Genomic DNA, 22,182 nt, shown 5'->3' with positions numbered 1-22,182 from the left:
TATTCTACCCTCGCCTGGACGCTTTAAAGGTGTTTTCAAGCGTCTAATCTTTTATTTTTTTCCGACGAGATTTTTGACAATTTTCTTTCATATAATCGTTAAGGGAAACACTAAACATGGTAAGATTTTATTTCATATCATTTTACGTTTAGATATTGTTGAATATACCAACAATTACTTAGCCTTAAAATAATCATCTTTTTGGGAAGTGTGGCATCTTTCGGATACGCCCGGTCGAGTTCAAACCTCTACATAGTCTGCAGTATGCATCTACTGTATTCTACGTACTACTGTACACAATCAATGAACGATTATAAACAGAGTCTCAAATCATGTGAACAGTTGTTGAAAGTGAGAAAGTTTTCATAATTTGTGTATTGTACATGGCTGGAAAAATCTCAGAAAATTTTACTTGTCCACGGATATCGTTGAACCCACACCTATTTCGACATCATTTTGGTTTTGACCTTGTTTTAAGTTAATTTGCATTTCCAATGACATAGTTACGCCGTGATTTGACAGACAAACATCAGAGTTCATTTCATTGGTAAACGAATACGAAACTTCAAGATTTGAAGATGTTTATCAACTTTATTTAAAAAACACCGAAGTGTAGTGTAATCACACAACCAAAGCAGGTTAAGTTTGACTATTTTTAATAAAAGACCGACGTTTCGGCTTAAGACCAACGTTTCGGCTTCTATAGAGCCTTCTTCAGGGTACAGATGTCATATACAATATTTCTGAAGTATAAAAATCCGGTGTTTTAGTCATGTGACCATTAGCTAAAAATAGAATCCAGTGTTTTTCTAAAATAAAGTAGAAAGTTATGTACAATGGATGGATCCGTAAACCGATCAATAAACTCTGCCCCTTAGTTACTGTTGCTACTTCCAACAAGCTTCTTTCAAAATGGCGGATGAATGTGCATTAGCAATTGACTTGCTAGAAAGTATTCAAGATGATTTTTCTGTGAAATACGTACCAAATTGTGAACCAAAATGCACCCAAGATAGCTGTCAAGTAATTGTTTTACTAAAGGTTATTTACATGACAGGCAACTGATTCACATTTTTTTGCCTATAGCTGGGAAGGAAGCCTATAGAAGAGTTTATGTTTATATTTAATAAACTGAGCTAGACCTTGCACTCTTCTATATCACACTAAATAATGACGGCAGTGGCTAGGATTACGGTACCGTAATCCTAGCCTCCGGTTCTAGGATTACAGAAGTTCCGTATTTAGTCTAGATAACTCTTTGAGGATAGACTAGGATTACGAAAGTATTTAAGAGTTACCATTAATATATGTTAAGACATGCATAAATGATGTTGTAAACTTAGTTATTTCACTTAAAATAGCGAAAACGAAATTTAAAAAAGACGTATGCGGATGTTTATTTCGCCTGATTCTGTACGCACGGAAATCTAAAGTGACAGGCAAAATCAAATCATAAAATTAAAAGTATATTTTTGAAAATCCTTTTGAGCTATATTGTTGAAAATATAATTCTTCGTTTGTCTGCAAATTAAAAAAAAAATGATAATAGATCCAGGGGTTCCACTAGACCCGAAAACCCAAGAGTCCCAGGACCCTTGGGCCCAAATTTTGAAGGGTCCTTTTCCAAAATACAGGAGTCCTGTCCCAACACGTCAATATAATTTACTATATTTTTTTATTCAGTAATACGTAGATCTTTACCTAAGAAAACAATAAACCCAAGATCATGTTACAGCATAATAAAAATGTCAGTCTCAGATCACATAGTCTGATATTGTAAACTAATATTTATCAAAATTCATGTTATTTTAATTAGGTTTTTCTTCAATATTTCATTTCATTTTTAATAACAGAACAGTGCTATAACACTCTAGAAAAATGTATCCAAAATGTACTATCCGAATACTGTTACACTTTCAGAATGTCATCGGAAAGTAGTTTTTGCTCAGTCTATTTCTAAGATCTAAATATATTAAGTATAAACCAACTCATAAAATTTAAAGTATAGAAACTTTGACTCTCATATGCCTATAATATTTCGCGCGCCGCCATGAGTATATCATTTAAGATTATACTAACCCAAAATGACTGATCAATAACACAAAATAATAAGAACGCAATGAAGAAAATGCTATTTTAAGTGAAATAAGTAAGTTTACAACATCATTTATGCATGTCCTAACATACATTTGATGCATCTTAAATTCTTCCGTAATCCTAGCCTATCCTCAAAGGGTTGTCTAGGAATACAGAACTTCCGTAATCCTAGAATCGGAGGCTAGGGATTACGGTACCGTAATCGTAGCCACTGCCAATAATGACATCCCTAATCTCTGAAAGAGTGGGGCATATTATGTGAACACCCGCAGTGAGGATGGCGGTCAGCTTCCAAAGCATGTCTGCTCTCTTAAGTCGAACAGTTTTCTTCCGATATTCACCAAACTTGCTGACAATGTTTGTGGGCATAATATCTCGGGCAAGCTCGATAACCAGCCAAATCACAACTCCCCACACACCCTCCCCACACACCCTCCCCCCAGGCACTCTTGAATTACTCAAAAAACTGCTAATTTAGCCTTGTCCAATCCGACCTTCACCAAACTTGCTGACAATGTTTGTGGGCATAATGGCCAAGTTCAGTAACCACCCAAAAGCGCCTCAGGCACTCTTGGATTATGGCCCTTGAATTACAGCTATTTAGACGGGCGTATTAAAGTTATTAAGGTTATGACAGTCTGGCATGATGTAATGTTTAGACTTAGCAATGGTTATAACTACTGGCAGAGACCATGCACTGACATCTGTCATGAAATGTTGTCTTTAATTTTCAGGGGACACCACTGAAAGATGTTACAATATCTGAGAATGCTCCAAAGACATTGTTACTTCAGAAACATGCTGACTACATTGCTGCCTATAGCTCAAAAAAGGAGGATTATGTAAGTTACTTTTTGTATAATAATAAAATATGTACAGAAATAAGACAATGATGATAATGATAAAAGCTTGATAAGAAGAATTTATTTTAAAGGGTTGTTCATCTTTAGAATTTAAATGGTGTATATATGTGCCTACATGTAAGTCTGAGAAAAGGGACCTAACGAATAAATTTTCAATTTTTATGCCCCCGAAGGGAGGCATATAGTTTTTGAACCATCTGTCGGTCTGTCTGTCCGCAATTTTCGTGTCCGGTCCATATCTTTGTCATGGATGGATGGATTTTCAAATAACTTGGCATGAATGTGTACCACAGTAAGACGACGTGTCGCGCGCAAGACCCAGGTCCGTAGCTCAAAGGTCAAGGTCACACTTAGACGTTAAAGGTCATTTTTCATGATACTGCATTAGTGTCCGGCCCATATCTTTGTCATCGATGGATGGATTTTCAAATAACTTGGCATGAATGTGTACCACAGTAAGACGACGTGTCGCGTGCAAGACCCAGGTCCGTAGCTCAAAGGTCAAGGTCACACTTAGACGTTAAAGGTCATTTTTCATGATAGTGCATTCGTGTCCGGTCCATATCTTTGTCATCCATGGATGGATTTTCAAATAACTTGGCATGAATGTGTACCACAGTAAGACGACATGTCGCGCGCAAGACCCAGGTCCGTAGCTCAAAGGTCAAGGTCACACTTAGACGTTAAATGTCATATTTCATGATAGTGCATTGATGGGCGTGTCCGGTCCATATCTTTGTCATTCATGCATGGATTTTAAAATTATTGGGAATGAATATGTACCACAGTAAGACGACGTGTCGCGTGCAAGACCCAGGTCCGTAGGTCAAAGGTCCTAAACTTTAACATCGGCCATAACTATTCATTCAAAGTGCCATCGGGGGCATGTGTCATCCTATGGAGACAGCTCTTGTTGAAAATGTTTCAAGAAAATTTCTTTAGAGTGTGTGTATGTAGGCTTATTTATAGTCAGCACTGGTAACCATAAGGGCAACTCCTCCAGAAGACTGTTAGTAATGTTAATAGGAGGATAGTGTAAGATACTGATAATGCTCCAATTCCAGAAGCTTCCCTGGTTCTTTAGCGTGCCAGGTGTAAAACACCTATAGATGGGACTCTTATCCCAGTGTTAGTCATTTTCAGTTGGAGGACCACCGGACCATTGCGTCCGCTATTCCTCATACATATCTTTAGTATTCACAAGGATAAAAAACTTTTAAAGCACAAAAGAAATTATTTACAAACAGCGGAAAGTACCCTTTCGTATGATTCGAAGAGAAACTTAAGCTTTTACTACTTGTTATCTTTCAAAATTGTTTCATTTAGATTTTCACATATATCCCTGAAAGCATACTAATTTGTTTAATGTAAAAGATTAGCTGAAATGTATGTCTTATTACTCAAAACATTTTGATTAAAAAAAACCCATACCTGTGTCCTTTCCAAATAAGTTTTTTTAGGGAATAAATGTTACCATGGAAACAAAATTTCTTACTGTTAAGATCATAATAATTATTTTTCCAAAACATGTCTGAATAAATACCTTTGTTGTCATTTTTAAAACATGCAATTTTTCTTCATTTTTTGACAAAGTCTTTAAATACTTCTAGGTTCCTTTTCATAGTCTTCGTCCAATATTATTACTACTTGTAGTTTCTGTCTCTATTTAGATAAATTAAAATTCCATGGACTTGCTTATCACAAATTATTATATAGCTAAATTACACATTATTAATAGGCAGGTACATTTAGAGAAAGTACTCAGGCGTCTTAACAAGCATGGTTTAACTGCCTTTAATATATATATATAGTACATCCATACTCTTTGTTTTTGGTTGAAATTGCAAACAAAACATTTAGACAATATAATAAAACTAAGCTGTCTTTTTTGAAACACTCAAATTATTGCCTTTTGATGTATTTTTCTTGATTGGTGTTCTATTAGAATTATGAGAAACCTATATATAGAGGTTTATATCACAGATTTGCTCCTGTTTGATGATTATTGGTGTAATTGATTTCAGGAGTATTGTATGACAGAATATCTCCGTATCAGTGGCATGTACTGGGGCTTGACAGCAATGGACTTAATGGGGCAGCTGTCACGTATGAGCAAGGATGAGGTGATAGAGTTTGTGCAGCAGTGTCAACACGAGTGTGGAGGTATCGGAGCAAGTGTGGGGCATGACCCGCATTTACTCTATACCCTTAGTGCAGTTCAGGTAATTTAGGTCCTAAAATGTGTTTACTTCACTAGTTTAACAGGTCAAACTTTTAACCAGGGTTTTTTCCCACCTGATTGCATGGAAATCTGGGGCTTCTATCTGTGCTATTTCTGATGCTGAGTAAACTATCTATCTATGTGGCTGAGTGATTAATGTTGCTGACTTCAAATCACTTGCCCAACACTGATGTGGGCTCAAGTTTCACTCGAGGCATTGAATTCTTCATGTGAGAAAGCAATCCAGCTGGCTTATGGAAGGTTGGTGGTTCTACCCAGGTTCCAACCTGTTATGAAATAATACACGGAGGGGCACCTTGAGTCTTCCTCTACCACCAATGCTGGAGGGACGCCATATGACTAATGCATGGGAACCTATATAGTTGTAAGCATGTATGTAACCGACAATTCAGTATTAACAAAACATTTTTAGTTATTAACTACTCTACAAGTGCCTTCTCCATCCTTCTCCCCTGCCAATAATTATGCCCCCCTTTGAAAAAGGAGGGGTATATTGTTTTGCAGATGTCGATCGGTCTGTCGGTCGGTCGGTCGGAATGTAGACCTATCCGTTTCCGGATGATAACTCAAGAACGCTTGGGCCTAGGATCATGAAAGTTGATAGGGAGGTTGGTCATCACCAGTAGATGACCCCTATTGATTTTGAGGTCTGTATGTCAAAGGTCAAGGTCACAGTGACCCTGAATAGTAAAACGGTTTCCGGATGATAACTCAAGAACGCTTGGGCCTAGGATCATGAAAGTTGATAGGGAGGTTGGTCATCACCAGTAGATGACCCCTATTGATTTTGAGGTCTGTATGTCAAAGGTCAAGGTCACAGTGACCCTGAATAGTAAAACGGTTTCCGGATGATAACTCAAGAACACTTGGGCCTAGGATCATGAAAGTTGATAGGGAGGTTGATCATGACCAGCAGATGACCCCTATTGATTTTGAGGTCAGTATGTTAAAGGTCAAGGTCACAGTGACCCTGAACAGTAAAACAGTTTCCAGGCAATAACTCAAGAACGCTTGGGCCTAGTGTCAGGAAAATTGATAGTTAGGTTGGCCATGACCAGCAGATGACCCCTATTGATTTTGAGGTCAGTATGTTAAAGGTCAAGGTCACAGTGACCCTGAACAGTAAAACAGTTTCCGGATGATAACTCAAGAACGCTTAGGCCTAGGATCACGAAAAATGATAGGGAGGTTGGTCATGACCAGCAGGTGACCCCTATTGATTTTGAGGTCATTAGGTCAAAGGTCAAGGTCACATTGGCCAGGAACAGTTAAATGGTTTCTGATCTTCTTGTCCAAAACCATAGGGCCTAGGGCTTTGATATTTGGTATGTAGCAAAATCTAGTGGTCCTCTACCAAGATTGTTCAGATTTTTTCCCTTGGGTCAAATATGGCCCCACCCCTAGGGTCACATGGTTTATATAGCCTTATATAGGAAAAAACTTTGAAAAACCTCTTGTCCAAAACCACAGGGCCTAGGGCTTTGATATTTTGTATATGACATCATCTAGTGATCCTCTACTAAGATTATTCAAATTATTCCCCAAGGATCAAATATGGCTCCGCCCTGTGGGTCACATGGTTTACATATACTTATTTACAGTGTGCATATAATTTCTGTTCCTTGTGCAATTACTAAATGCATCAAGGGGGGCATTTCGTGTTCGATGAGCTCTTGTTTTATTGGTATTGTCTAATACTGTAATATTTATTTGCATTGAGTTTTCTCATCATGAAACAGTGTTATTGATGTAGTGGACTGAGTATATCAGACAAACAAAAGTATAAGAAAACAGTACCTTTTAACATAAAAAAATATTTAAATTGTGCTGAGAATTTTCCTTTATTTAAGATTGTTGGTTTTGAAAAATAAGCTTGAAACTTACTGTAATTACTACCTGGAAAGTCAGTAATATTCATTCATAGATGCAGATGTTACCCAGCTGGGCTTGAACCTCTGGCCTACACATGACACTTTTATTAGGGGCCTTCCCGAATGGTTAAGGTCGTTGACTTCAAAATCACTTGCCGCTCACTGATTTGGGTTCGAGCCTCACTCGGGGCATTGAATTCTTCATGTAGAAAGCCATCCAGCTGGCTTACGGAAGGTCAGTGGTTCTACCCAGTTGCCTGTATGTGATGAAATGACGGGTCTTCCTCCACCATAAAAGCTGGAAAGTGGCCATTTGACCTATGATTGTGTTGGTGCAGTGTTAAACACAACAGATAAGAAAGACAACACTTTTATTTACTGGACTTTGATGGCTTATCACGCCCTAAGCCTTATGATTTAAAGGATTAAATGCCATTTATTTTCTGTTAGTAACCTAGATTTTGTATCTTGTTTTAAATCTATAGATATTAACCCTGTATGACTGCCAGAACTGTATAAATGTGGACAAGGTAGTGGAGTATGTGAAAAACCTACAACAAGATGATGGAAGTTTCTACGGAGATAAATGGGGTAATGATAATTCACTTTCAATCTCTACATGATCTCACGGTTGGATTTGTAGAAACTGTCTCACAATCTTTTAATTCAGATGGTAAATGATTTTACTAGACTAAGTGATGGTTGTTTTAAAATGATCATTTTAGATTTTCTAAGAAAACTTTTAATTTCATCTGAGATGCTCTATGAATTATGAGGAAGTTTTTCCAAAATTAGATGGCAAAGGAATTGTAATAAAATTGAATTTTGTTATCCACTTGCCTTGAAAGCCAGCTTAAACCATTGCTAATAATATGGGTTTTTTAACTGTTGAAAGGAAGGGTTTTCATTGATAACAGTCTTAAGTTGGTAAGTTTATGATGTTTTCATTTTTAAGATATTTTTGAAAATGGGAAATATTTGCAAGTATCTAACTTACTGGTCACTTGTTCACATAAAAAAATGAAATAAAAACATGCAGCAACTAATTTTATCACTTTTGTTAAAAATAAATATAAAAACTACTTTTCAACTTTATGCTTTCTCAAAATTCTTCTGATACAAAAATTTCTGCTTATATTACTATTAATAACATTATTGTATATATTACTATTATATTAATATTAATTATTATTATTATAGGTGTGTGTATTCTTCAGGTAAAGTAGGCCCATTGATTTAATTTTTGTTATCACGTCTCTGACTCACTGCTGTGATATATTTCTAGCAAGGTTTGCAAGAGTTTTAAATTATTTATTTTGTTGACCGGCTGACTATGGTTTATAATTTTCTCTTTTCAGGAGAAGTAGAAAACTAAATAGCATTTTACAGCCTTGATACAAATGGTTTTATATCTGTTGATTTCAGGTGAAGTTGATACAAGATTTTCATTCTGTGCTGTAGCATGTTTGGCTCTGTTAGGGCGCCTGGATGAGATTAACACAGACAAGGCTGTAGAGTTTGTTTTATCCTGTATGAACTTTGATGGAGGGTTTGGGTGCAGACCTGGGTCTGAATCACATTCTGGTCAGGTGAGACCCACAAGATTTATCTAATAACCTGAAATGACTTAATGAGATCAAAGACATTATAGCATAGAGTTGGGTAAGTCGCAGGGATGCTTGTTCTGTTTACACACCAAATTTCAGATCGTTAGAGGATTCCTTGACCCAGTGGTTCTCGTGGCTATATTTGGATTTGTTGTCCCGCTTTTCTGAAAGTTTGAGCCTTTCTTGGATTGAACTCTTTGATTGTAAAAACCTTCAGACTTTTCAGTTTCATTGATTAAGGCCCATCATTTTACAGTGTACTAAAAACCTGCTGTAATAACTTTCGCCTCTTAATCTTAGCTGATTTGCTACAGTAAACTGCAGGCCCTTCCCCAGAAATTTTTTAAGGCGCTGGGGTAAAGTTTGTGTGGCAGGATAAAGGGTGGGAGCGGGAGGGGTTACCCCTCCCGTGTTCGATTTTTAAAAAAAAATCGAACCCAAATGGTGCTTTTTTAAGTATACCATATGCAAGGTTTCATGACTGCAAAAGATTTTTCAAAAAATTGTTTAGGGGGAGGAGGCCCTACCTTCAGTGAAAATTAAAAGTTACTGTAAAACCATTTAATTTTGAGGGTACAAACTTTAGGTGCTCATCTATGTTGACAATAATTCCTGGAGTTTACTCTATGACTAAAGGCTAGAACGTTGCCATATGTGCAGTTATTGTGTTTGTGTGATGTTAAACCCAACAAAAATGACCAAAATATTTTATCTCAATTTTAGATATACTGTTGTGTTGGTATGTTAGCAATATTGGGAAGACTACACAATGTGAATGCAGACATGTTGGGCTGGTGGCTGTGCGAGAGACAGCTGCCCTCGGGTGGACTCAATGGTATGGTTATCAGTGGTTGCAACAAGTTTGATAATACAGATATTTAACCCTTAGCATGCTGGACAGAATTGGTTCTGCCTTTGCGACCAGTGTAGATCTTGATCAGCCTGCACATCTGTGCAGTCTGATCAAGATCTGCACTGTTTGCTATTCAGTCAGTATCTTTTTGGTAAGCACCCCTTTTAATAGTTAATGGTACTGTCTAAATTCAAAGATGGACAAGTCCATTATAGAAATTTAGCAGGGTAAGGTTTAATTACTTTAATGTCTAGTCATTGGTAGTACCTTTAGTGTGTTTTAACACTAAAAATTACTTAGAATTTTTGAACTTGCTGGTATTCAGTATTTTATTCAGCTGATTACACAAGTTGATGTAATTTAGTATTTCTTATAACACTGCATTAACCTTTACCCTGCCAAATCTCTAAAATGAACTGGTCCATCGTTCAATTTGGGCAGTACCATTTATTATTCAAAGGGTATTCATTGAAAATTTACTGACTGAAAAGCAACCAGTGCAGACCATGGTCAGTCTGCATGGATATGCAGGCAAATCTTGTCTGCACTGGTTGCAAAGGCAGAAAAAATCACAGCCAGCAGGCTAAAAGTTAAGGTATTGGTTTGTTCACAAAATCATTCTTTGCCCACATACTTGTACTTCATTGCCAAGGAATAGATATAGGAATTGATTATAAAGATAGTTTCATGTGTCTCATTGTATCCAAATAAATTGTTTTCTGTAATACTTCGCTGAGTAAAGATAAAGTCCTGGAATTACAAAAAATATACATGACAACTATCCAATTTCTGCAATAGTTTCTACTGTTCTTTGATATGGAGTAAGACTGTATTAGCCATATTAGTTCCAGACAAAAGTGTATACTTACTTTGCATAGCAAGAATCAAACTCCGAGTAGTGATTACCTCCCCTAGCATTCTTTACTGTAAGGGGAGACTACTGTGTAGGAGATAGGGCAAGAATAGGAAAATACCACATACATTCCATGCTCATAAAAAGTATATTCTTCAGTTGCTTGGCAACAGAAAAATTGTCATGCAGTCATGAATATTCTAGTAAATGATCTAAACTTGTCATTTTTTTTTTACATATGAGCCGTGCCATGGGAAAACCAACATAGTGGCTTTGCAACCAGCATGGATCCAGACCAGCCTGCGCATATGCGCAGTCTGGTCAGGATCCATGCTGTTCGCTAACGGTTTCTCTAATTGCAGTAGGCTTTAAAAGCGAACAGCATGGATCCTGACCAGACTGCGAGGATGCGCAGGCTGGTCTGGATCCATGCTGGTCGCAAACCCACTATGTTGGTTTTCTCATGGCGCGGCTCATTTTATCAAACCAAACTGATAAAGAGAATGGTTTGATTGAATTTGAAGGTTTTTCAGCCCCGTTGTCGCAAACTGTTGAATGACCTTGGTAAAACTTGTATAATTTGCAGGCAGGCCAGAGAAGTTACCTGACGTTTGCTACTCCTGGTGGGTGTTATCGTCTTTGAAAATCATCGGCAAACTGCACTGGATAAATAAAGTAGGAATTATGCCATGTACATACAACTGTTATTCAAAAACTTATTTCATTTCTGTAAAGTGACTTGAGTGAATTGTTACATTGTGGCTTGATTACTATGTTTACATGGCAGAAAAACAAGCTCTCACTGTATTCGATAGGGACTACTTTTCGTGGTTATTCAGTAACGACTACTTTTCATGGCAATCCATAAAATTAAAGACTAACAAGCAAACAAAATTCCTTTTCATTTCATCATCAAAAATTGAATAATTATTACAAATTTAAATGCCAGCGAAAAAGCTGTTTTTGCCAAAACCATAAAATTTCTTGCCTTCTAAAATGATTTCACAGTAATTTCAAAATATTCTGGACATAGTGTTATTGTTCAAATTACCTTTGGTGTCAAATTATTGACCATTTGTAAAGTGTTAAATAGTACACTAGACAGTACGTTGCCTTAATTCCAGAGTGCTGTAAGTTAATTTTTGGCAAAATTGAGGTTTTAGTGCCATTAGGTACATCTCTATTATATCTGTTGGATGGTGAATATGTGGCCTTGTAGAACAAACATAAACAGGGCTAAATTTGAGTTCAACAAGTCTGTAAGTAGTGTAAAGTCATTGACAAAAACTCAAAAAGCAAGTTACAGCATTTATGGAATAAGGCGACGAGTACATACGACAGGTTGAAAAATATTGTAGTTCTATAAAAGACTTGATCTTGTAACGTAATGACATTTTAGCCATCTCATTATGACTCAGTAGTGTTATTGTTTGGCTACATGCTTCCCCTGACTACCAGGAAAGGTAGTAATGAGGCCGTGAAATATCGTCCAGAGAACTTGAAACTTGTCATTGGGTGGTGACAGTCCCTCTGATGTGTCCACACACGATACTAGTACTGTAGTCAGGAGTATGTCCACACAAGAGACCAGTACTTTAGTTATGAGTGTGTCCACACAAAAGAGAGTAGTTCTGTAGTCAGTAGTGTCCATACATGAGCCTGGAACTGTAGTCAGTAGAAACTGGTTGTATAGTCAGAACTGTGTCTGCACAGGAGACTGGTACCTATAGTCAGGAGTGTGTCCACACAAGAGACTGGTAGTGTAGTCAGGAGTGTGTCCACACATGAGCCAGGAACTGTAGTCAGTAGAAACTGGTTGTGTAGTCAGGACTGTGTCTGCACAGGAGACTGGTACCTGTAATCAGGTGTGTGTCCACACAAGAGACTGGTAGTGTAGTCAGGAGTGTGTCCACACAAGAGACTGGCTCCTGTAGTCAGGTGTCCACACAAGAGACTGGTAGTTAGGAGAGTTTCCACACAAGAGCCGTGTACAGTATTCAGGAGTGTGTTTTAGTTGTACAGTATTCAGGAGTGTGTTTTAGTTGTCTATGTATTTGATGTTGTTATTTTGTTATGTTATTTTCAGGAGAAAATGGTAAAGTTTATGTTAGCATGCCAGGATGAGGAGACGGGAGGGTTTGCAGACAGACCTGGAGATATGGTAGATATTCACAGAAAACTTTTTCTTAAATGTTTGAAATAATTTGTTTGTGTTTTGAAAATTCTTCGATGTTCCCCTTTGAAATACCGAGGGAATATATTGACATTTCTTTCGTTCAGTATGAACAACTTAACTAAGAACGTTTTAGTTTAAAAAAAAAGACTTTGATTGTATCATTGAAAGTTGATTTCAATTGTGTATTTGTTATAATATCAGTCAGTTTTAACACACAAAAGGGCTCATTTCTACATTGTATTTTTTAAAGTGAACATACTTTAAGTTAATAAGTTTAAGTCTAATCTTTGTTATTTAATAAGCTCTTTTAGGCTAATCAATGACATGGAAGGAATAATATTTTTATGAAAAAAGGTTTTAAAGCTGCTTTGTTTATCAAATAATCAAGGTCTTTGAGTGGTTTGTCGTCTAATTTATCATGGTTCAGAGTTCAGATGTGCAGTAATTTAACCACAAGGGCGTTAGCCAGATTAGTAAAATATCTAAGTATCTGAACGATGAACCGTGGTAAATTAGATGATAAACCACGAGAAGGCCTTGATTCATTCTTACATGATCATTGAAATATTTTGATTAAAACCATGCTGAGCTTCATTTATGCGAGTAGTAATGAACAGGACGTCATACGATTTGACGTCATAATTGACATCATGATGCTCTTTTAGTGGTCCTCGCATCAACCATTGTTTGTCACAGAATATACAGAGCTTGATTTTCTTCTTGTTTAACTGACAATCAAATTAAGCCATGTTAGAATATAGATCTATTTACATTGCCCTCTTGCAGGTTGATCCATTCCATACATTATTTGGTATTGCTGGACTTTCATTAATGGGAGAGGAATCTATCAAACCCGTCAATCCAGTGTTCTGTATGCCAGAGGAGGTAATCAGAAGAGCTGGGATAAAAATGGAACTTTTGTGATAGGGAGGTGATCAGAAGAGCCAGGAAATTATAATGCTGTGTGGTAGATAGACTATTCAATGAAAACCAAACTGTGATATTACAGAGATTTCTGCAAGAAAGTCAGTTTCCATGGGTGCTTTGTATTAAATTTATTAGTGGTTTCAAAACAGGTTGATATCTGCAATTGCACTAGTGACTTCAGATATTTGTGTATTGTTTTGAAGACAAGTTTTTTACCTACTCGGCTTTTCTTTCAGAATCTTAAAGGGATTTCTGTTTCTGTGAAGATGCTGCCCAAACTACTTTTTCTTGGATCAGGATAAACATGTAGAACATGGACTAAATTATTTCTCATGCAGAATGATATGAAATTTCTTACACTTGCAGTTTCAAGTTATATAGCCTGAAAACGGCTTATATGGTGTTTATGCTGCAGACTTCTTTAAAATCTGCTGTCTTGTTGCTGCCACTAACTTCGGCTTCAACCAGCATTTTACTAGAGGAAGATCAACCCACAATACTTACATTCTCTCTATTCATTCCAGTTGAAGTTATGTTGTTCATTTTGCTTGAACCAAAAGAACCATCCAGCTGGCTTACGGAAGGTCGGTGGTTCTACCCAGGTGCCAGCTTGTAATGAAATAATGCACGGAGGGGCACCTAGGGTCTTCCTTCACCATCAAAGCTTGAAAGTCGCCATCTGACCTATAGTGTCGGTGCGACGTTAAACCCAACAAATGAAATAATGAACCAAAAAGGAAAGTTGCCAAAATTAAGAATTTGCCATTTAGAGATAATATACTACACCAGCATATATTTTAGGAGAATTGAGAAATAATGCATAGAAAAATTGTGTTTTAACGTCATTAATACACGAAAAAGAGGTTATACATCCACAGAATAATTTCACGGTGGCATAGTCCAAGCGAATTATTCTGGCGAGGTGTAATTGATTTTGAGTGTAGTAGTTTTAGTAAAACATGATTTGCTATACATTATTATGATTCTGATATGCCCTTTGTCTAAAACAGAAGATTAGATATAGTAGTGCTCTTTCTTGGTCGCAGAAAAAACATTGACATCATCACTTGATACAATGGTGTCATTTTAGCGCAAGAATGTTCTTTAGATGATGTGGCAGTTGTTCTGTCTGATGAATTGTGTGCCTGGGTGTCTAATTCTAATGATGAATACAACAAAGTTTGTGCATTTAAAAATGAAAGCTAACGCACAATTGGAAACGAAATATAATGTTGATAATTATGAGAAGTGAATTTGTTTTTGGAGTTCATGCAAAATGAGCTACAGAATAGGATGTGCGAATTGTACTGCTCGGGAATAGTTAGCAGGCTTTGTACAGTTTCAACTAGCACTTTACTACAGTGATGTCTACTTGAATTTTCTTTTCTGTTTTCTGAATTGGAGGTATAAATATAACAAGGAATTTAGGTTGGTGTTTGAGTGAAAATGCAAAAGTATACTTATTCATTCTTGTTATGATATAATTTTATGTGAAACTGAGAAGAGCATATTTTAGTGGTGTCTGTTTTTAGCCGACAGCTTTCTGCACACTGTATGGGACTTTCTTGTATTTTCACTGGTGTTTGAAAGCTACATCCCAAAGTATAAGATGACTATCATGCTGAAAATTGACATATAACAAACTGGATCTTTAATGTAGAATCATGCAGGATTTTTTATGTAAAACCAGATAACAATCAAATACCCTGATAGTTTGTTTTTGTTGGTGGATTTCTCAATAAAAAATGTTACATTTCAATGCCGATGATAAAACACAGTCAGAACTCTTACATTGTTGTTTGCCTTTAAATTCAAGATATATTTCCAGTTTACAGACGTAAATTCCCTGCACATCATTCAAAACACAGCTGTTAAAAATAGTGATATTAGAAAGTCATTTGTTTTATTACATTTTTTACTATAATTTATTAGTTAACCTTAAGCCTGCTGTTGGCAAGTGATTCTGCCTTTGCAACCAGTGCAGACCAATATCAGCCTGCTATTCAGTCAGTAAATTTTCAGTAAACTCCACTTCAGTGGTATTGCCAATTAGTTCATTTTAGAAATTTAGCAGGGTAAGGGTTAAATATGGTATTCTATCATTGGTTGTATGTGCAAATGGGAATAGCAGGCTCAGAGGTAACTTTTCAGGTGGAAAGGAGGTTCTGTCAAATTTTTGTGTAACAGTTATCTGAAAGCCTGATATTCCAGTCTGCACATACAACAAGTGAAAGAATCTTACTGTAAAAGCAAGAACCATTTCCCAAGATTTCTGTCATTCATTTGCTTGAAATGATATTTAGTATGATATGATATTTTGCATTTATTTTGTTTTTGATAGCAGTAACTGTGTGTAGGCTATATGGGTTTAGATGATGTTTAACTATGCATTTATACACTTATTTAGTGTTAATATGATTACGCTACTGCTGCGAGGTTTGATAATTCATGTGAAATGTGCAATATATATGTGACTTATACATAAAAATGTTTTGTTTTCATTTGTTCAGGGGCCTCCATTGCCAAATGGTTAAGGTCACTTGGCTTTGTATCATTTGCCTGCCCCTGCTGCATGTTTGAAAATCTCTGTTGCAGTGTAGAGGTCTCCTGCATCAGGAAGCCATCCAGCTGGCATGCTGGGGGTCAGTGGTTCTACCCAGGTGCCTATCCCTCCTTGAAATAATGCTCAGAGGGACACCTTAGGGTCTTCCTCCACCACGAAAAGCTGAAAAGTTGCCTTCTGACATGTTATTTGGTCAGTGTGATGTTAAACCCTGTGTCGGACAGTTTATGGAGCAAAGTTTGCAGCGTTCTTTAAAATCTCCTACAATGTTGTGGTTGCCGGCTATTACATCTTAAAAATGTGAATTAAAAAATTCATGTTCCTGTGAAATAATTTTTTTTTTTTTAACTGAAACCACAAACATTTATGTTCGCAAAATTAAATGATATCACATTAGTTATCAGGTAAATACTTTCATTGCAATAAAATAAAAAAAAAATGAATGTGATTGACATCATAAAAACTAAATATATTTTGGCTACATGGTACATGGTTTCAAAGAGGACTTAATAAGATATATGAGCCGTGCCATGAGAAAACCAACATATTGGGTTTGCGATCAGCATGGATCCAGACCAGCCTGCGCATCCGCGCAGTCTGGTCAGGATCCATGCTGTTCGCTTTCAAAGCCTATTGCAATTAGAGAAACTGTTAGCGAACAGCATGGATCCTGACCAGACTGCGCGGATGTGCAGGCTGGTCTGGATCCATGCTGGTCGCAAAGCCACTATGTTGGTTTTCTCATGGCACGGCTCATATGTATTGTGAATAAAATACAAAATGTTTGTCCTTCCAGCTTAACTGCAAATCAGCTTTGATAGACTCTAGAAACTCAGTTTTGGCCAAAATATGTGTCCAGAAATTTCCATAGGCTACCTACAAGAGAAAGTTTGTTTTTTTATAGAGGAAAGTTCTTCATTTGTTGGTACATGAAATTACTTCCATTTTATATGATAGAATACAATACAGGCATTTTAATTAGCTCACCTGAGCCAAAGGCTCGAGGTGAGTTTTTGTGACCGCTTGATGCGCCGTGCATCTGTCGGCAATTTCTAAAAAAATATTCTTCTTGAAAACCACTGGGCAGAATTACATCAAACTTCACAGGAATGATCCTTTGGTGACCCCCTTTCAAAATTGCCCAAAGAATTGAAATCATGCAGAACTCTGGTTGGCATGGCAACCGAAAGGAAAAACTTTAAAAATCTTCTTGTCCAAAACTGCCAGGTATTGAGCCTTGATATTTGGCATGTGACATCATCTAAAAGTCCTCTTTGAAGATTGGTCAAATTGTGCCCCTGAGGTGAAACGAGGCCCCGGCCCGGGGGGCCCAAGTTTTACCTACACTTATATAGGAAAAAACTTTAAAAATCTTCTTGTCTGAAACCACAAGATCTAGGCCTTTGATATTTGGTATGTTGCATTGCCTAGTGATCCTCTACCAAGATTATTCAAATTATGCCTCTGAGTTGAAAAGAGGCCCAACTGGGTTCCCACGTTTTACATAGACTTATATATAAGGAAAATATTTTAAAAATAATCTTGCCTGAAACTGCAAGGCATAGGTTTTTGATATTTGGTATGTTGCATTGCCTAGTGTTCCTCTACCTAAATTGTTCAAATTATGCCCCTGGAATGAAAAGAGGCCCTTGCCCTGGGGTCCAAAGTTCAACATAGACTTATATAGGAAAAAAATCTTCTTGTCTGAAAGTTCAAGGCCTAGGCCTTTGATATTTGGTATGTAGCATTGCCTAGTGGATCTCTAACAAGATTGTTCAAATTATGCCCTTAGGGTGAAAAGAGGCCCGCCCTGGGGGTCACTTGTTACATGAGTTATGTAGGAAAAAATACTTCAAAAATTATCAGATCATACTTCCTAGACTGTTTAATTATAAAATACCTAATGACCCCAAGTGATTATTGGGACACTTGACGGTGACCTTGACCTACTGACCTACTTTCTTGGTTTTTAAGATACAGCCTTGAAATTTGGATGCCATGTACAGTGTTGCACACCAATCTTTAAACTGATTTTCAGTGACCATGAATGTGACCTGCTGACCTATTTACTTGGTATTTTAGCATCAGTTTGACATTTGAAACATGTAGCTCATATTACTCAGGTGAGTGGTCCAGGGTCATCATGACCCTCTTGTATCAGTTTTCCCACTAATTTAAAAATGAATTTATGCTTAAAGTAAGATGATTGGTATTGATAGATATAAAAAGCTATTAACAATTATAGCCACCCAATCACCAGTTATAACTTAATGGTATATACAGGTAAATACAGCATTGATATGTAGTGCAGCTCTGCATTGACCAACACTGGTATGAACTTTCAATAGTGTAATTTAAAAACAAGTTTCAGTAGTATCATATAAATTTGTTTATTAATTGCCTTAAAGTCTACCCTTTAATATGATAAAATATTTCATTATTTTTTATTTATTTTTTCTTACCAATTTAAACCAAATATTTTTTTTAAAAATTCAAATATTAACATTTGAAAGCACTCATCAATTAGATGTTTCAAGGCATTTTCAAGGTAGATAACTTCTTCATGAATTATGTGCTATATAGTTATGGTTTATATACATTGTAAGTATGTTGCTCCCTTAGTTGGAAGATGTTTCATTGGCATGTAATATGTGAAAAATGTTCCTAGGCGGGTGATGTTGGTATCTCTGTTACAAATTTTTGTATAAACAATAAAAACTAAAATGACAGCTCTGCCTAAAAAAGAAGAAACAAAAAGATATTAAATTGGTGGTGTGCCCCTTTAAAGTATGATAGTTTTACATCTATTTTCCCCAATAACTTCCTGTTATATAAATACCAACGGTTTTATCAATATGTATTTTGACTCTGTCTGGCCCATTGTTTACATAGTTTATCAATTTATCAACTGCTATTTTTTCACATTCAAATACTTCTATTAGTACACATGAAATACTTTACTTATTACACTTTCATATCATTCACTGTCTGAATGATTAGTACAATTAATATGAACCAGGTTATCATAAAACAAGATAATTTTGTCATTTTATCATTAAATGAGGATGAGTTGTCGGCAAAAGTATACTTTTAAAGCTATTTATAGGTTAGACACTAACCTCTGATCCTATTTATTAGTCTGTTATTATTAGACTACTAGTTTGTATCAAAATATCTTCTAGACGCTCTCCTGCCTCTCCTTTTCCAATATCAGTAACTGCATGTACCAAACATACACAATGTGACTGTAAATTTATATATTATATATTGACTATAGTGTATTGATAATTTATGAATATTTGCATTATACTAAATACATACGTTCGATGTTTATTTCACTTACGTAGGTATAATTTCTATAAACAGTATTTCGCTTTTCCGTCTACGGAAGAGCATAAGTGCCAGGTGTATGTTATTTATTAAGTCGAAATTTCGAGTTACTAACTCGAAATTACTAGTTACTAAGTAGAAATTTCGAGTTACTATGTCGAAATTTTGAGTTACTAGGTCGAAATTTCGAGTTACTATGTCGAGATTTTGAGCTATTAAGTCGAAATTTCGAGTTACGTGTCTCAAAGTTTCGAGTTACTTAGTCGAAATTTCGAGTTACTATGTCGAAATTGCGAGTTATTAAGTTGAAATTTCGAGTTCCGTTTCTCGAAATTTCGAGTTAATAACTACAATAGGCTGTGCTTTGATATGTGAACATAAGACGTTATAGCATGATTGTCTATAATCAGTAGATGACTCCATGCTTTTGGGGTCAAGGTCACAGTGTACTTGAGACAGAAAAATATACACCAAGTTACCCCAGACATGCCCGGCATATGTGTTTTATGATCAGTTTTAGTTATTACTCAGCTTTAACATGATGTATATTATCCGACCATGCTTGAAGTACACGTGATATTATATCGTTTTGATAACATTTTTGTCACTGAAATTAATGAAACTTTCCGGAGTACATAGAGTTACGTAATATGCACGTGATGGACATGTACGGCTTCGATTCAAAGTTCAACAAACGAAAAAATACTTGAAAAAAAGCAATACAACAAATTATTATACAACATAAGGTGACCAGAGCGCTTAATTGTTAGTAACCTAGGTTTTATTTGGATAATTTCATTCAGGCTGTTCTGCGTGGCAGTGTAAGAATCCTTTTTCACTAATCTTGCTTCTTTATTATACAAGTATTTACCATGTTTACCTATTAAAACAAACCAATAATAGGTAGATTGTGATTGAAAGAAACGCTATTGTCCGTTTGTATGCCTTTATATAATTATTTCAAGCAACTTCTTTTGCAATTATCACAAAGTGTGTCTCGTCTGGACTAGAGTTATTTGTGAGACTTTTTTGTTGTTTTGAATACTTATTCACAAAATTTAATGTGTTTTCCGTCTGTAAATGTTGTTATAGCTCTATTATTGAACAATAAAATACCATTGTACTGATTTTGTTTTAAATGGATAGGATTGAAAGTACAGTTTGACTTTTTTGAATTACAAGTTAACAGCAAAAATAATAATTGAGAGTTATTTGATCGAAGCATTTAACAAAGTTTTTAAAATAAGGCAGAGACGGTAGGAAAATATATACGTAGAAAAATATTGAACGTTGTCCTAAAAAACTTAGAATATTGTTTTATTGGCCTAAATCACCTTCACCTTGTGGGGACATCTGATTGACAAATGGTGTCGACAAATGGTATATACAAGATAAGCTTTGTCCTTAAATTATTACATGTTTTCTCATCAATGACCTAAAATTTTCGTAAGTGTGATAACCGACATAAACTATCTTTTAGTTAATTTAAGTAGAAGTAGCGTTAACTTGTTCCTGTTGAAATTACATTTTGATATGATAAATAGTTACCAACTACAGAAATTGTCTTAAAACCGACATAAACTTATAGTCAATTTAAACAGAAATAGCAATTACTCGCTCCTGATGAAATTACACTTGAATAAAAAAAACAGTTACGAATATTCGTATTCTAAGATAATTAATACTTATATTATGGGCGACTTCTTAAAAAAAATAGGTGACTCATTAACTTGAAAGTGCCAATGTTCCGCAAGTAGATATACTGTAAAAGCAGAAATTTTCGCGAGGGTTTAATTTTCAGTATATTCGCGAGTCCCTTCATCTCGCGAAAATTAATCCTCGCGTAAATATTCACCATTAGTATAATCCAAATTCAAGCAGGCTACCATTTTTACAATTTCGCGAATATTAAACCTCGCGAACATGTTCACAGTTACAAACTGGCGAAATTTTTATCCAGCGAAATTATGTGTTTTTTTACAGTACCATTTAAATAACTTTTGTGTTCCTGTCAACTTCGTGCGTAAAAAACACTAAATATTTCCTTTTTATGTTATGTAATCCATATAAATACACGCCATTGTATGCGATTAAATTGATATAGGTCAAATATTGAGGTTAAAAAATAGACAGAAAATAATGTCTTAAGTTGTGCTGATTAGGCGTAGATTACCCGGATTCGCGGTCCTTTTAGGACAACATGACTTGCGTTCGTTATATTTCTATTATTTTGCCAACTGTCAAAATATTTAAATAAAGAGCATTTTGCGTGTCACCACCAATTAATTTAGACTAATTTATATATTTTTAGCATAGTACGAGTTTGTTGTTTAATTCTGGCGTCGCTTATTTCTGTTTCTGTTTCTTTAGAAAGTTGGTTTTAATGGTTTAGTTTTGGCTATGATAATTTTATACATAATGTTACAGACCACACCGAAAGTAGATACTCACGATCGGTCAATGACTTTCCGAACATTAGTTTAGACATTGTACTTTTGAGTAACACTGATAATTAAACTTTAATCTTGCTTATATACATGATCTCTTGTACGTTTGCGGAAAAAAACGTTTTTAGAAGCCTGGCACGCGTGATGGTGGATAGTAATCATGTTTAATAAAAGTATAGCATTAACTTCGTTTTTTTAAAGTTATATTATAATTGTATGTTAATATAGCGAGAATAACATAGCTAATACAATGTATATGGTTCCACAAAACAAAGATTTTAAGACTGAATCGTTTATATCGGTAACATAGATGATATTTAATGAGAAACAAAATGCATTTTAAAAATGAAGTA

At 35.8% G+C, this 22,182-nt stretch overlaps 1 protein-coding gene across 1 annotated transcript; it reads left to right on the top strand.

Annotated features, from left to right (window-relative positions):
* The first annotated feature begins 3 nt into the window (after nt 1–3).
* Nucleotides 4–14,670, top strand: LOC123553727 (geranylgeranyl transferase type-2 subunit beta-like). Its single transcript, XM_053525169.1, has 9 exons — nt 4–119; nt 2,832–2,939; nt 4,985–5,182; nt 7,559–7,664; nt 8,499–8,662; nt 9,404–9,515; nt 10,973–11,061; nt 12,473–12,547; nt 13,349–14,670. The coding sequence occupies exons 1-9, from the start codon at nt 117–119 to the stop codon at nt 13,484–13,486; spliced, it is 993 nt and encodes a 330-aa protein (XP_053381144.1). The 5' UTR covers nt 4–116; the 3' UTR covers nt 13,487–14,670.
* The last annotated feature ends 7,512 nt before the right edge of the window (nt 14,671–22,182 follow it).

This window comes from Mercenaria mercenaria, chromosome 15, assembly GCF_021730395.1.
Source record: "Mercenaria mercenaria strain notata chromosome 15, MADL_Memer_1, whole genome shotgun sequence".
In the NCBI taxonomy this organism is placed as follows: domain Eukaryota; kingdom Metazoa; phylum Mollusca; class Bivalvia; order Venerida; family Veneridae; genus Mercenaria; species Mercenaria mercenaria.
The sequence above is the reverse complement of the archived record's forward strand: the minus strand, read 5'-3'. Positions and strand labels throughout refer to the sequence as shown.